The sequence below is a fragment of the Callospermophilus lateralis genome, chromosome 7 (assembly GCF_048772815.1).
Source record: "Callospermophilus lateralis isolate mCalLat2 chromosome 7, mCalLat2.hap1, whole genome shotgun sequence".
In the NCBI taxonomy this organism is placed as follows: domain Eukaryota; kingdom Metazoa; phylum Chordata; class Mammalia; order Rodentia; family Sciuridae; genus Callospermophilus; species Callospermophilus lateralis.
Genome location: NC_135311.1, coordinates 120,023,710 through 120,040,639, shown reverse-complemented (window position 1 = coordinate 120,040,639; position 16,930 = coordinate 120,023,710). Strand labels below are relative to the sequence as shown.

Below are 16,930 nucleotides of genomic sequence, written 5' to 3'. Positions count from 1 at the left end.
CTCCCTGGAAGTGGCCAGCTGGGCAATTCTGAGTTTCCTAAAGTTTAGAATTTCCCCAGTTGGAGTGTTTGGGGAAAATCCAAGTCAGCAGCCTAGCGGTCTGTTCACCCAACATATTAGGAGCAGAGATTGAGTGGAAGGATCTGGGGTCAGACGCATGTCTCCAAATACCCCTGGGGTTCCTTGGGTGCCAGGTGTGGAGCTGGGCAGGCAGAACTGCAGGAAGCAAGAGAGTTCAGGTCTGTGGGCAGGTGGTGAAAGTTCGAGTGTGGTGAGGTCTGGGGAAGAACGGGGGTCTGTGGGAGCTTCCCAGGAGGGAAGCTCAACCTGGATGCTGGAGAGAGGAGGTCAGGAGAGGCTGGTGAGAGGAAGCGAGCATGGAAAGGTGAAGAGCTGGTCAAGCAAAGGGAATGGGAACCTCCATACCCCCCTAGAGAGGAAGAGAGAACTCAGACAAAAGTGCAGGGCCCCAGAGAAGAAAGAACTTGGCAAGCTCCCAAGCCTGAACAAAGGCCTGTGGAGGCCCAACTCTGTCTGGAGGGCTCAGCATGAGGCCCAGAAAGGCAAGGCAGGCTGAAGGGCCTGGCTCACTGTGTTAAGCCCTGGGGCCCTGTGCTAGGGGTTAGGGGAAGTCAGGGTTCTGAGGAAGAAGCTGTCACTTATTCAGGCATGATTGTTGATTCTCTGCGTGAGCACATTTCATCCTAGCTAATTCCTGTTCCTTCTGGAAGACAAGCTTATGTCTCAGATCCAGGCCTCCTGCCTAACCCCCTGGGCCAGGCTGCAGATGTGTATTCCACTACACAGAGATGCTGCTGCTCTGAGCTCTGTGTTTAGGCTGTCTGTCTAGCCCTGAACCATAAACTCCTGAGGGCAGGCATCAATAAGCATTTATTAAGTAGTTGATGAGCTACACTGACTTCTAAGCAAAGACATAGAGGAACATTCACCCTGATGATCTCAGTTGCCCCTGTACAGAAAATCATGACCACAGAGGTTGTCCCTCCAAGGACTTTGGGGGGCTTCCCTGGACTGCCCGGAGGGTCTTGCCTTGCCTGGAGAAGCTCTGGGACATCTGAGACCTGGCCAGGGAAGGGCTCATCTAGACCAAAGTGAAGCTCTTAAGTACACATGATGAAACTAGAAATAATTTTCTTTTTTTTTTGTACAAATAGCATATTTTACATGCAATATATATTTATTGCTCAAAATCAGGAAAAAAAGCAAAAATGAGAATAATAAGAGAAAACTAGTGTTAAAATCTTTGGGTAAATCTTTTAGACCATTTTCTGTGCAAATATCCTCCTTAGCAAAAACTATCTTTTAGCAAGCTTTGTTTCTTAACAATTTTTGCCACCACGTCTATAGATCTGCAAATATTTTCTCCCATTTTTCCTAGTATTTCATTCCATGACCATTCCCCAGCTGGAGTGTTCAGGGACAATCCAAGTCAGCAGCCTAGCAGTCTGTTCACCCAACATACAACTGTATGTTTATTTCATGCTTTCTTACAGATGCCCATTTGAATCATCCCTAAGTTTTCAATATCATGAATAAATGTTTTAGGGGACACTTTGGCTGTTAAATCTAAATGTGTGGTTTTACTTATAGGTAAATACCAGTGTGTGGAATTGCATGTCTAGAGGCATGTATCTTTTGAAGACTTTTGATTCCTATCACCAAACCACCAGGTGAGGAGGAAGGGCCTACTTTTCTCCTCCTTTCCCCACAGTGAAGCTTTTCTTTGATGACTTGAAAAGGAAGATGGGATTTTGCTACCGGCTGAAATTGCATTTCTTTCATTATTGATGGGGTTGATATTTTTCAATTTGTGCTTTTGCAATTAGGAAGCATTTGTTTATAGTTTTGCTCTTTCTGCAGGCTAGTGGGCCAGGCTTCTTTCTCTTAGAAATTCTGAAGAGCTCTGTATGCACCAGGCCGGTAATCCTCAGTCAATTATATATATTGCAAATATTTTTGTCTATTTACTATTCGACTTTGCATTTTTTTATGGAGCTTTCTTTACATAAATCCTATTAAAGTTTTACTTAATTGAATCTAACAGTCTTTGCCTTCGCAGATTCTGCTTTGGGTGTTCCAGAAGGTGCTTTCTCAGCTGAGGTTAGAGATCCATGTTTTCTTAGTGCTGGAATTTATGTGGCTAAATGTATAAAGTATGGATTGGATTTTTTTTAAAAAAAAATCTTTTTAAATTTTTTTATTGGGGCATTGTAATTATACACAATAGCGATATTCAGTGTGACATATTTGTACATGCATATAACATAATTTGATCAGTCTAATTCCCTAGTACCTCCCCTTTCCCTTCCCTCCTCCCTCCCCTTGATCCTCTTCCTCTACTCTACTGGTCTCCCTTCTACTTTTTTTTTTTTTTTAAATTTGTGTCTTTTAATTATACATTATACATAAAAGTGGGATTCATTGTTCATGGACATAGCATAATTTGGTTGATTTCATTAAGATCTTTTCCCCAATGGTTAAGCTCACTGTTTTAACACCATTTATTAAATTCTTTTCTTCAAATGAAATGACACTTTAATCATATGCTGAAGTCTGTCTCTCTCTCTCTCGTCCACAAGCACATGCACGTGTACACACACACACACACACACACAGGGTGTAGGGGGTTGTTTCTGGATCTTTATCGCCCCTCACTGATTTGAATGTCCACTCCTGCACTCCTGCCATGCTACTCACATTTTTCTTAGCCCATAACAACATTTGAATATCTGGAAAGGGTATTCTTCCACTTCATTCCCCCTCTCCCGGGGCTCTTCTTTTTCCTGGTTAATTCTTCTAGATCAGAGGTTCTTAATTAAAGGCACGCCTCGGAGTGACTGACAAAATGTCCTCAAAATGTACATGCCTGGTTTCTACCCCCAACGTAGAGAATCAATGCCTCCGGGGTGGAGCCTTGGCATTAACTCAGCATTAACATTGCCAGACTGTACAGGGGCAGGAGACAGCACCCTACAGAGGCTCTGGAATAACTTTCCACACCTGTGGGGTTCCCACAGCCCCAGTGTCTTCCACATGGGTAGCATTTAAAGCATATTTGTTGGATGAAAGAGTATATTAACTAATGCTTATTTATAACCAGCACCCTGACTTTGAACTTGGACTCCCAAAGACCACTTAGGTTAGGGGAGCTGGGGCAACAGCGCAGGAGGAACATGTATGCACGTCACTCGGGGAAGAGCTGAGCTACAGGAGAAGGGAATCCCTGTGTTCAGAATCTGAAGGGGTGACACGAGGTGGAGGAAGCAGAGGTGCCCTCTGTTCTTTCAGGACATAGGACAGGGACGTGGGTTTCAGAGCCACCTAATAGGCTATAAGGAGGGAAATGAACTATCAAAAATATGTGACCACTGTGGAACGGGTGGGAGACATCCCCACCGGAGGTGCTTTAGAGAGAATTCCTGGCCCTGATGGGATGGATTCCATGGTTGGTTACCAGTATGATCTCTTTGGCAATTTTGGATTCTCAACAATATTTATTGAATGAGTTCTGTGATTCAAAGAGATGAGAAGGTTCTGCTGAGAAATATTCAGACTGTGCTTACACATCACTCTTTAGGGAAATCCCCATTGAGGTTGCCTTGACCTGGGAGCTTAGGGCCTGACCTTGGGTCACTTCCCAATATCTGCCCAAACACTTACCCTTGCCATGCGAGGTTTCGATAACCCAAGTGCAGTTCAGGTTGTTGGGGTAGAAGTCAGGGAACCCTGGTGACAAGATGGTCCCACTGGAGCCTTGAATGAAGCCACCACAGAGAGCTACAGAAGTGAAGAGGGCAGTGAAGACCAGAATGGCTCAGGGAGCTACGCCACGTGCTCTAGGTACCCGCTGCCCCACCTCTTCCCCAAGCCCCCATCTTCCCTATGGGGTCCGGGAATCAGCGGCCGTCTCAGCTCCTGGTTTTCCTGGCAGGAAAGGCATTTGTCCCATTGATGGGCCTCACCTTCACAGCTGGGCAGAGCTCGACTCCACTGGAAGTTGGGCTCACACTCCAGGGGCTCCCCGTCACTCAGTGTGTAGCCCGAGTCACAGCTGAATGTCACCAGAGCGCCCACATAGAAGTCATTCCCGTGACGCTGTCCATTGACAGGGATTCCTGGATCCAGACAGTGGTCTGACTGCAGTGTGATAGCTGGAAGAAAGAGGTCACAGCTGGAATAGAATGTGCACCGTCCCCACTGAGGGACACCAGCTGACCCACAGAGAGGAGGGATTTACAAAAGGCTGAAGTTGCTATTAGCACTCATGAAATGTGGCCATTATTTTTTTGTGGAGAGGATGTCTAAAGACCTATCTCTTTTTCTTCCTTTTTTAAAAAAAATATTATTATGATATTAGGGATTAAATCTAGGGCCTTGCACACGCCAGGCAAGTTCTCTACCACTGAGCTACAACCCCAACCCTTTTGATTTTATTTTGAGACAGGGTCTCTTTAAGTTGTTGAGGCTGGCCTCCAACTTGCAATCCTCCAGCCTTAGCCTCCTGAGTAGCTGGGAGCGCAGGTGTGGGCCATGGGGCCTGGCTTGAAGACCTATCTCTTGAATAGGAGATCTCTTGCTTGTTGGTTCATTCATTAATAAACATAAGCTGGGCATCAGCTGTGGTGCAGGTGCTAATTAAGGCTTAGGGAAATAAACATGAATAAGAAATGACCCTGTCCTCATGGTGCTTCCAATCTTTTCTACTTTGGTCTGCAAATAATTGCAGTGACATGGATCCTTTAAATCAAGGGAAGAGGTACAGAAGATGATGTGAGAGGGCAGTGTGAGTGAGAGCTGCCATTCCACTTCAGGTTCATGGTTCATCAAATACTCTGTCCCCAGAGTGCCGGCGCCGTGGCACCCAGTCACCTGCACACAGAGGAAGCCATGGAGTATGAACATGGGGTCTGGCATGAAGGTCATGAGCAACTCTTAGCTCTTATGATCCCTGAGTGATGCTGAGAGTAAGGGAGTACCTTCCAAAGGGGACAGCCTAGCCAGGAGTGCCACGGGATGGCTGGATCTGGTCTCACTGGTGCACAGCCCCAGGTCCCTTCACCCGCCTGCGCCAACCTTGTCATCTGCCTCCCTCTCCTACCCCATGAGACTCACTCTCATAGCGGAGCTGAAAGCCAATGTCTGAGTGGCTCTTGTCCGTAGAGAAGAGGAGGTAGAGGTAGTTGCTGGTGCTGATGAGAAACTGGGGGACCTGCGTCCCGTGGTAAACCCCGATCAAGGGCGCTGAGTATGTCCGTCCATCTCGTACTTCCAGGGTGTCATAGTTGACCTCAGTTTTAAATCTGTCAAATGACGCAAGTGAAGACCTCTTGAGAAACCCAAGGCTTATTAATTTGCAAATGATGAAAACCCTACCTGACTCAGTGCTTCAGACACCCAGAGTTTGGCAGGCTGGGTTCTTTTAATATAATTTGGACACATTTACTAGTGATATGGCAAGGACCTTCTCTATTGAGCTTCGCCCTTCGTCCTCCTTGGTCAGACGCAGCTCTCCAATCTCCTCTACCGCCTGGGTTCTTAAGCCCTGGAGGCACCAGGCCTAGCTCCTAGGCCAGGGGTCAAAAAACTAAAGCCCCAGGACCAAACATGGCATACAGCCTGAAGCTAAGAATGGTTTTTACATTTGGTAAGGGACATTTGAAAACAAAGAAGCAAAAAGTAATATGCACTAGAGATCTGAAAGTGGGCAAGAAACCCAAAAATCCTAGCAGACCTAGCAGATTTACTATCTGTTCCTTCCTAGAAAAATTTGCAGACTGCTGTTTCAGGTCATGGATGCTTTGTCCAGAAGAAGTTTGTATCCAGATCTCCCACTGAGGGGCAGAGGCAGGGTGGGAGAAGACGTGGGGCATGTGGAGGATTTGGGACCGAGGTCAGAAAGACCACCCTCTTATTAGAAGTTTGGGAGTTACAGTCCTCGGATGCCGTGCCTGGCTTCAACGTCTGATGGGTGTCCATCTGCCACTCTCCATCCTTGGGGGTTAAGAGAAGGGCAGGCTTTGGCATCCTGAGTGACAGCCCAGCCTTTTCCCCTGTCCAGTCCCAGCACAAGCCAAGACCAAGGGCAAAGCCAGGGAGGTCCTCCCCGCAGGGCAGTTGGCCCCAGTGTCCTCTGACGGTGCCTTGACAGTACTGGCGTCTGCCCCTCCCCTCACTCCATCGCCCCCTCCCCCAGGCCGAGGTGCCCAGCACCTGTCAAAGGTGATTTTGATGGGGTAGCCTGGCTGGGCTTCGATCACCCAGGCACAGCTCAACGCATCCTTGTAGAAGCCAGGCCAGCCGGGAGAGAGGATGGTGCCGCTGGGCGAAGTCAGGTGGCCACCGCAGGGAGCTGGGAGGACAGAGGGAGAGAAGCCGCGTTCTTGGGGGACAAATGAATAAGCACACAAAATACATCTCTATCCACTAGACCAGCCAACAAGGATCGTCTCTGTTTTTATGGAGAGTTACATAAACTATAAACTGTGAGTTTTGCCTATCAGAACCTTCATGATGGGCCAAGAAACGTCATTGGGAGGTTTATTAAAGGCCAGAGGGGAGAAATGAAAAGAATCCTTTAAACAAAACCCTTTACTCAGTCTAGAAGGGCAGAAGTGGAGCTAAATCTGGGTCACACTGGCTTTTTCTCTGTTCCTTACTCAATTGTCAGGCCTAAGGCAGAGACATTGTTGGGCCTACCTCCTCCTATCCACACTAGGGAGTGAGCGGCCAGTCCCCACTCAGCTTGGGGTGCAGGCACCAATACTGATCTCTTTCACAGCTTGGTATCCCCAGAATTTAACACAGTGCCTGGCCCACAGTCGTCTATGACTATCGAATAAATGAATGAAAGGATGGATCAGTGTAGCCATGGCAGCAACTCCACAAGATGCTGACGGGCCTTGCCACGTTTCCTGGCTGTCCCTGGTCTTGCAAAGCCTGTCCTCTCCTTTCCTTGGTCTCCCATCACTCAGATCCTCCATTCTCACCTGCATCTTCCCGTCACTCCTGCCTGACCCTGAAACTAGATCCTGGCTCCTGTGGTGGACATCAGGGCCATTCCAGGACTCTTCCTCCAGGGCCCACAGTAGATTTCATGGCCCACCCTTTGGAAGTGGAAGCAAGGTCACGTGACTGCTTGGACCAATAAAATGAGACAGAAGAGCTGCGCATCACGCCAAGGAGGAAACAGTAGGAACCAGGGCACGACTTTTCCTGTTTCCTGTCTCTCCACAATGGAAGCAGGTGTCAAGATGGCAGACCCATCTGCCTGGACCTTTAAATGACTCCAACGAGCAGATCCGCTGTTCACCTGAATTGAACTACAGAGCTCAAGTGCTATGTGATCCTGTTCTTTGGCCATCCTGTTCTTCGGGGATTATCTGTTTACAGTCTACCCACTCAGGGCTGATGATGAGGGTGGCATCACCACCCACTGCTAAGGCTGTCACCTCTGTTAGCACCACTGTCCCAGATCAAGCGCTCCCTTCACATCACACATTCAGATGCACACATAATCAGGTTCACTCTTCAGGAAACAAATGCTCCTGTGAGGCTGGCACAATTATTAGCTCCTAAGGAAGCTGAGGTGTCTGGAGGTTCAGGAACTGGCTGGGGTTTGCAAGTCATAGAGTCTGAATTCAGACTGGGGCAGCAGAGAGCCAGGATCATAGTATAAGCAGCCTCCTGGTTTTAAAGGAACCCCGGTTTCCTTTGGACAGTCTTACTGAGGAGCTACGGGAGGCCAGAACATTCCTTAGCAGAACTAAGAAAGAGTTAAATGAGCTACAGGGTGCTGCTCTCTTTGCAAAATTTTGTAGATTTCTCCAGGTAACCAGTTTCATAGATTACAGCCAAATGAACTTCTGTTCTTCCCTCCTCTCTTTATTTTGTGTTAGCATTCACACATCACAGAGAACATTTGGCCTTTGGTATTTTGGGACTGGCTTATCTCACTTCGCATGATAGTCTTCAGTTCCATCCATTTACCAGCAAATGCCCTGATTTCATTCTCTGTGGCTGAGAAGGGGAATGAAGGGAAGGGAGGGGGAATGGGAATATGTAAGAGAGTAGAATGAGTCAGATACAACTTTCCTCTGTTCATATATGAATACACGAACAGTGAAACTCCACATCATGTACAATTATGAGAATGGGATCCTAATTAGAATAAGCTATACTCCTTGAATGTATAATATGTCAAAGTACATATTACTACTGTCATGTATATCTAAAAAGAACAGTAAATTTTTAAAAAAAGAATACCGTCAAATGCACCCCATTCTTCTTTTCTCAATTCTATAACCTTCTGGAATTATCTAAAATAGTCATCAATAGTCTTAATAAAAAATTATATTAGGAACTTTAACAAAGATGATGATGATGATGATGATGATGATGATGATGATGACAATAGGAGCTGTCAACTCTTCACGTGTATTATCTCATCTAAATGCACATGCCTTATGAAGTCATATCCCCACTTTCCAGGGGAAGAAAATAAGGCCAAGCCAGTTGAGACACTAGATCAAGGACACTGAGCTCTTGAAGTTGGAGCTGAGACTTAACCTTGAGACCTCTGTCTCCAAGTCCCTCTGCAAGTGTTTGGACAGCTCACCAAGTGCTAGGACTTGATGTGGACGACTGAGTGACAACTGCAATGATAAAAGGCACACACATTATGGTCCTCATTACATTTTGGCGAATGGAGGCATAGCGACTAAGTAATGACACATTACTTACATCAGCATTGAGGGAATAAACCACATATGTGTATTGTCATTTCTGGGGAACACCAGTTTTCAAAACCCATCTATCATCTCACTGAGCCTCCTAATGCTTCTCTCTCCTCCTTCAATGGACATGTTAGACCTTGAAGGTGGGGGAGCTGTGCCTGTTGCTATGTCCCAAGGTTCTCAGGCAGGCACTGGGTCTCAGCAGTGAGCTGAGGCTCTTTCCCGGCTGTAGTTCAGCACAGACTTAGCATCTCTGGTCGCTGAACTGTGACCTCTGTAGTTAATCTTCAGGAATCCCGGGACTACCCTGTCACTATTGCCTCCCCAGCACTCTCCATGCAGGGCATCTGTCTCAACACAACCCGCTCATAACCTGCAGGGAGGGAAACACAGCCCCTTCCTTTGGTGGAAACCAGTTGGTTTTGTCTGCTCTATTGCTTCATTAGTTCTCTTAGTTAATCTCTTCTTCTGCTCCTGTGATTGCCAAATGACCTCTCTATTAACTTAGTTCTTCACTTCCTGTTGCTTGTCTTGATACTGCAGAGAGAGTGGTAGTTGCCGGGCTGGGATCTGGAGGGGAGGATTCTAAATGCAATGTCCCTAAACACTTGAAAAGATGCTCAACTTCATTTTTAATAAGAACGATTCATTCTAAAACTATAATGAGACATTACTTCTCATCCATCAGGTGGGCAACACCCAAAGTTTGAGGTCATAGAGGCTGCAAAAGCCAGGAATTCTGGTGATTTGCTGGTGGAAATAAAAAGTGGCAGACCCCTATGGAGAGAAATGTGGTAATAAACAGCAAAATTCATATGCATTTACTCTCTGACACAGCAATTCTATTTCTAGAACTCCATCCCAAAGATCTACTGGCAAAATGTAAAAAAAAAGAAAAAAAATACACATTTATTTGCACAAGGCTATACAAGACAGCACAATTTGTAATAGCAAAAGAATGAGAACAGCTCAAATTTTAGCAATAGGAATCTACTGAATAAACTAGGGTAATCAATGAAACAAACTATTTATGTAGCTATAAAACAAAAAACAAAGAATATGCCATACAATGTTATGGAGTGGTCCCCAGAATATATGGCCAAGTGAATACAAGCAACATAGAGAATACTGGGTAAAATTTGATTCTATTTATCTAAGAAAGAGCTAATATTAAAAGTCAAATTAATGTTAAAGTATTAATGTTCAATCAGATTAATAATGAATAAAAAAGTAAACCAAAACCAAAGGTTTATCCATGGACAAAGGGAGGGAACAGGGCAGAAAGGGTAGGTTATAAGCAACACTCTCCCCAAATGTATCTCTTTTATAGATTGAACTTTGGAACTATGTAACTATTTTATATAAATAAAAAGAAAGATTAAATTTGATATGCACCAAGAATTTGAACACGATACTGTATCAGTTGGTAGCATAATCACACAGGAAGAAACTACTTAAAGGAGATTTTAAAACAGTAATCTGATAGCTCATCCTTGGTAGGATATCAAAGAACAAAAGAACTAAAAATGATGAATAAGGAGAAGATTATTTCCAGTAGTCAGGTTGTCGGCAGTACTGGCCTGGCCGCTCTGAGATTCTTGGGTATGTGTTATGATGGGAAGTGACAATGGTATTTAGGACTTTTTACCTTTTAGCAACAGTGCAATTCCTTTTTTTTTCTTTTATTTTTTTTTAGTTGTAGATGGACACAATACCTTTATTTTTATGTGGTGCTGAGGATTAAACCCAGTGCCTCATATGTGCTAGGCAAGTGACCTACCACTGAGCTATGGCCTCAGCCCTACAGTGCATTTTCTTTTAAAAAGCATTTCTTAGTTGTCTTCAATGAGAAACCTCCGAAACAGGAACAACTTGAGAGTAGTAAGCACCCCCAGTGTCCAGATTTTAAATATTGCCAGACACGGTAGTGCAAGCTTGTGATCCCAGCTACTTAGGATGTTGAAGCAGGAGGATCACAGGTTTGAGGCCAGCCTGGGCAACCAGTGAGACTCTGTCTCAAAGACTAAAAAGGATAGAAGGTGCAGCTCAGTGTGATAGAGTGCTTGCCTAGCATATATGAGGCCCTAGGTTTGATCCTAAGCACTGAAAAAAAAATCCAATTTCTAAATGTCAGTTTCCTCTAAGGGACCAGGGCTCCTTGGAGAAATAACCGATTCTAGGTCAGGGGCAGAACATGTACGAGATGAGGTTGTGCCATCTTCAAAAGGCTCTCTCTGCAAAGAGAAAACTTGAGCATCAGTTAGAATAATAATTGCAATAGACTTAACATACAAAATATTACATCCATTGGACTGTAATGACATATAAAAATGTTCAACTTTCGAAAATGTTAGGGAATTAACTCATTAATATGAAAACTGGAAAATAAAGGAAAATAAGTGTCTCTCCTAGACAGGAGAGAATTATACCTGTCATGAATTATATTATATTCTGTCATGAATTATACCTTAGAGTAAGTGAATAACTGATGAGGACAATTATTCTTTAAATATTTCAGCTTATCAAAGCAGAACTATAAAATGTTAGTATTTTGCAATTCCTGGGCTATGATCATCAATGACTTCTACTGTCCCCAAAAGAGAGGCAACCAGATGTTATTCACCTGCAATAAATACACAAAACCCAGCTTGTAAAATATTCTGGACGATAAATGGAAAAGGAGTCTGAGTAAGTTTCTAGATCTTACTGTCAATTGAAGGAAATATAAGAAACTCTCAAGGTAGCAATCAGCAAAATCCAGAATGTAGGAGACTCTTCAGAATGGATGCCCTGACCTTTGTCAATGCAAACACACACACCAAAAAAAAAAAAAAAAAAGAAGATAAAGAAAAATAGAAAACACAAGGGCAAGAATAGATACCCATAGATTAAGAAAGACTTGAGACAAACTAGTTCCTTTTAACCTATGAAACTAACTAGGATTCCAATTTTCAAAAACATATCACAAATGTGTTAGCCAATCATGGATTGTGCGAAGTAATCATTTTTAATTTTTAGGATAATAGAATGGTGGTATGTTTTAAAGAGTTTATCTGTTAGACATGCATACTAAAATGTTGAGGATGCAATATTATGCCAAACATTTAGTCCAGAGTGAGTGAGGGGTCAAGGGGCAGTGGGTGGGGCCCTGGGTAAAGTCGGCCCTGGGTTTACAGTTGGAGCTGAGTGAGGAATGGACAGACACATGGGTACATTACACCATCTTCTTTGTTTTGGTATAAGTTTGAAGTTTTCCATTAAAAAAAAATGGTAAGACATAAAAAGGCAAGTGTGGATGCACACACATACATGGAAAAGAAAAGAAAGTAGGGAGGGCCTGCATGAATAGGGAGGAGAGCCCAGCACAGGACAGAAGGGAGGGCCTGGGCCTGTCCCGGTGCCAGGCACACAGTAGATGCTCAACAGATACTTGCTGAAGGATAGAAATATGACTGCAAGATAGAGGTACTAGGTGTTGTGGGCTGAGCTGCTCCTCCTGAAAGTCACAGATTGAAGCTTGAACCCTGAAGGTGACTGAATTTGGAGACAGGGAACATTCAGGGAGGTAAGTAAGGTTCAATGAGGTGAAAAGGGCAGAGCCCCCATCCAGCAGGGCTGGGACCCTTATTAGAAGAGAAAGAGACCCGAGGTGGGCACACACAGGAAAAAGGCCCTGGGAGGACCTAGAGAGAAGGCGGCCACCTGCAAGCCACCGAGCGAGGCCTCAGGAGAAGTCAGCACATGTGACACATGTGAGGGATGGTCACCTTCTCCCTACCTCTCATGCTAAAGCTGTGCAAGGGAAAGAGGAGTTTGGAAAAGCAGCAGAAGAGCATGGCACCGAGAACAAGCCCTCCCCAGCCCTCTCATGGTGCCAGACGCTGCTCTGAATGTGCGTCTGGGCTTCTCCTGGCTTTTGCGTCACAGCCTATGGATGGGCACAAGCATTTGCCTCAGGTCATAGTTGAGGACACACAGTGGTGGCTGGCTGAGAAGCCCATAGCTGGGAAGCGTCAGAGTCAGGACTTGAACCTGGGAGGCCTGGCTCTAGGGCCTTGGTTTCTCGACAGACAGGCCTGGGAATGCCACCTCTGCCTACTGTTTCTGTGGTGAGACGTTGGCTGCCTTCAGAGGGGTTTGGCTGACTACTTGTCCAGTGTGAGTGACCTCTGACCAGAATGACAGGAGTTCTTTATCCTGAAGCTAGAAGTGTGGCCTCCTACTCCCTCCCCACTCCCCACCTGAGCCCCTCACCACCCAGACTTTACCCTTTTGTGGTAGAATGAACGCAGAACCAACTTTGGACTTACATGGCTGTGAAAAATGTTCTGGAATCAGGGTGCCTGAATTTGAACACTGACTCTCCTCCCATTTACACAGCTGTGTGTCTTGGGCAAGTGACTTAACCACTCTTTGCTTTCATTTCCTCCTCTGCGAAGTGAGGATAATAGGACCAACTTTACAAGGTTGTCATGAGGACTCGATAAGACAACGTATGTTACACAGCATATAGTAAGGGCTCAGTTAATACAAACCAGGTGACTTGGGGCAACTCAGTTCACCTCACTGGTTGTTAGACTTCTCATGTATAGAGTATAACAATGACTTTCTCAAAAGAGTGACAAGATTAATGAGATAATGGTAGAACACAACAATCCCTTCATGATCCTTCCTTGGATGCCTGTATGAGCTAAACCCATGGCTTAGATTTCTCATGGGAGTGGAGAAAAACGGACATTTTTTATTGTAGTAAAGCATTTGATGTAGATACCTTTATACCGAAATCTTAAACCATTGTGCACTAGGGGCTGGGGCTGGGGCATGAGGATTTTCACTTGGAACATGATTGGCCTGTGCATTGTGTGAAAATTTTACAACCCCACGTATTCCCTTAAAATGTGAGACGTGAAAATGCACTCACTGTCCATTATTTATCTCCCTTTTCTTCGTGTATTTCTTGTAAGCAGGATATTTTCCTAAACTCAGTTTGAGAGTCTTTGTCTTTTAATAAGGAATCTAATTACCTCCTTAATTAAATAGCTGATACGTCCCTCTCACTGCTGGCATTTTGCTTTACGCCGTCGATATCTGATGCTTCCATGTGGTGTCCTGCCTGCTTTGTCTTTCGTGAGAGGCAGAGTGTTTCCTTTTGTCTTAATTTTCTACTGGGATGTGGAAAGTAGAAAACCCACTTTTCATTCCATTTGTGGATGCTTTTAAGTCTTTCGTAAACAGGTTTGACACTATATTCTCTCAAGTGATAAAATTCAAGAAAAAGGTAAGGACCAGCTAGCCAGGAGCCTCCGCCACTTACAGGCTGAGAGCACCCTGGGCAGGTGGCCGAACTTCCCAGGTCCCAGTGGGGACAGTAACTGAAGGGGATGTTTTTAAAACACTGAGGTGGGTTCTCCTTTTAAAAAAAAAAAAAAAGAAGAAGAAGAAGATGACAGGGCATTCTTAGGTGGCTTCATTTACTCCCTGGAAGTCTTTCTTAGGACGCTGTTGATTAAACATATGGAAACCCCCGACCCCACGTCTTCTGTACCCTAGATCCACAGTCATCAAGTTACTGCCCACAGGCCAAACCCAGCCCAGACATGGACATGCAGTCTAAGGCCATTTTCACATGGCAGTGGCGGAACTGAGTAGACACCCTATAACACACAAGGTCAAAAGTACTTCATTTCTGGCCCTTGAAGAAAAACTTTGCCCACCCCTGCTTCCCATGCACCCACGATCCTCCGATGACCCTCCTTCTTTCTAAATTTAGGAGGAGACATTTTCTCCCATGTCCTATCACAGCCTCTCAAAACCTAAGTGGCTCTTAGCATATATTAAAAGATTTTCTACAAGACATTAGCTCCTGCGTTTAATTGTCCACAAGGTGGGGATACTTAATCAAAAACAAAACTACAGAGAGTGGACAGGACAAAGACACTGACCACAAAGCAGGGACCCCCTCAAGGCTCAGGCAAAAGGCAGCCACGCAGCCTAGGAGGGCAGGTCCCCAGGGCTGCACCGTCCCTCCCCGTCCTAGGTTTCTGTGCTGGGTACAGCTGCTCCAGGTGACGTCTGCCTCTCCCTGTGCTTCTCTGAAGTGCTGCCCCCCAGATCCCCCACCCCAGGCTGGCACACAAGGCTCGTCACTTGGAGAAAACTGAGCATGCTCTCCCTCTGTCGGGTCAGTGTCTCCAACAGGCGGCCCCTTATTTCAGGTGCCGACTGCCCCCAAACAGACAGCATTTCCCCCCAAGAGGAGCAAGTACTGATGGGTCTAGTGAAGACAGGGTTAAAATCTGGTTAAAAGAAGGCTGGCAGCCACACTTATTGAGTGCCACCTCTCCACCAGGTGCTGCTCCAGGAGTTGTGCGTGCTCAGAACAACCCACCGAGGTTCCACGAGTAACCTGCACTTGATGGGGTAACTGAGGCTCAGAGAGGTCAAGTTGCTTGCTCAGGGTGCCAGTCAGGTAGGTTACAAGGCAGAGGCAGCAGGAAGGATGGCTCTGAAGGCGTTTCATTGATGTGCTTCTGATTAGTGAGACTCTAGGTAAGAGATCATCCATTCACTCATTCATTCCGTGATTCATCAGTCAGTATTGGCTGAGCCTCTACCAAGTGTCAAGCACTAGGCCAGGTGTGGGGATAAGAGGCCAAGGAAGATTCTCTAACCTTGTGCACTCAGGTACCAGTAGAAGCTTAGCTCACTGTTATGAGTACTTAACTTTATACCTGGGCTGGCCCTTTACATACACTGCTTATTATCATCCTGTCTGGTTATTTATTTTTATTTTTTTCCAACCAAAAGAGCAGAGGTTCAAAAGAAAAAGCAACTTGCTGGATCCAGCTCGGGATCCTCTGATTGGAAAGCCCACCTGGACCCCCTGCCATGTGTAGTGTGCCGGGGGGGTGGGGGTGGGGGTGGGGGTGGTGGTGGGGGTGGTCTCTATCCTCCCCCACACCCCCACCAGCCTGGGGGCAAAGCCCTCTCTGCTCCCTGCAGCTCTCCCATTTGTGGTGGGGCCATTCAGATGGGGAGTCAGGACTGGGTAAGAAGTCTCTGAGGTCACCATCCTCTGGCCACCACAGGAGAGGAAATGAAAAGCTTTCTGTCCCCAAAGGATAGAACCACAGCCCCTGCCTCCTTAGATGACACTTCTGCCATTAAGGGAACTTTGGGGTGTGTGCACTCTTCATCCATGTTCCCAAACATTTATTGAGCACCGATTCTGTGCCAGGCACTGTGCTTGGTACACACATTTGACATGGTCCCTGCCCTTCATCTGTGCCTGCAATTTGGTGAAACAGATGGCTGTCCCTGAAATCAACTCAAAAGCTGCCCTATAGGCTGAGATAGGGTGAGGAGATGCCATAACAGGCCCAGAGCTTGCTGCGAGCCGTATTTCTTCTGGCTGGTCTACCCTGAGTTGCCGGGAGAGTGGCCACAAAGATATCAAGGCAGCATTTAACAGGGACACAAAGGCCAGAACGGGAGAGAGCCCAGGGAGCTGGGGAATACGAGCACACGGAGAAGGAGAGAGAAGCACCCGGGAAGCCTGGGACGCTCAACGCTGCCAACGCTGCTGGGCTCCCCTGGGCAGGCGCTGGGGCAGGGCTGCTACTGGCTGTGAAATGGAGAGTTCCCAGCTGAAACCAGAGGCATTTCTGATGCCTGACCGTCCAGACCCAGCATTTTCTCCTGTGTAATCTCTGGTCCCAATTCAAGTTCCTATGCAGACCCTTCCTCTAAAACCCTTATCACTCCAGGGATAGGGCAAGGAGTGGCCCTGGGTCACGGGAGGAAAGGATGGATGGATAGATGGATGGATGCAGAAATGGACTTCTGTGGTTCAGGTCACTCAGTCCCCCTGTGGAACCTGTCTGGCTGACAGCCACGGCCCCCGCCCATGGGCACGTACCTTCGCAGCGCAGGACGGCACTGTTCCACACCACGCTGCCCTCCTTCAGGATGCAGGTGATGGTCTCCGAGCCCTGGGTTCCGAGGAAGCCTTCATCACAAAGGAAGGAGATGGAGCTGCCCAGCTGGAGGCTGTCCCCAAACCGTTTGCCATTTACTGGAACACCAGGATCTGGGCACTCATTGTGTCGGAAGGCTGCATGGATGGGGGTCAAGGACAAGATTAGACAGAGCTGGTGTGTGGACCATAGCCAACAAGG

At 46.2% G+C, this 16,930-nt stretch overlaps 1 protein-coding gene across 1 annotated transcript in view; it reads right to left on the bottom strand.

Annotated features, from left to right (window-relative positions):
* The window catches only part of Csmd2 (CUB and Sushi multiple domains 2), a 535,133-nt gene that overhangs the window by 169,476 nt on the left and 348,727 nt on the right, over positions 1–16,930 (bottom strand). Inside the window, exons 15-19 of the mRNA XM_076862996.2 lie at positions 16,672–16,866; positions 6,232–6,370; positions 5,134–5,321; positions 3,984–4,172; positions 3,682–3,798 (exon numbers count right to left, since the gene is read on the bottom strand). Of these exons, the coding sequence (XP_076719111.2) occupies positions 3,682–3,798; positions 3,984–4,172; positions 5,134–5,321; positions 6,232–6,370; positions 16,672–16,866 (828 nt within the window). The remainder of the gene's footprint in view (positions 1–3,681; positions 3,799–3,983; positions 4,173–5,133; positions 5,322–6,231; positions 6,371–16,671; positions 16,867–16,930) is intronic.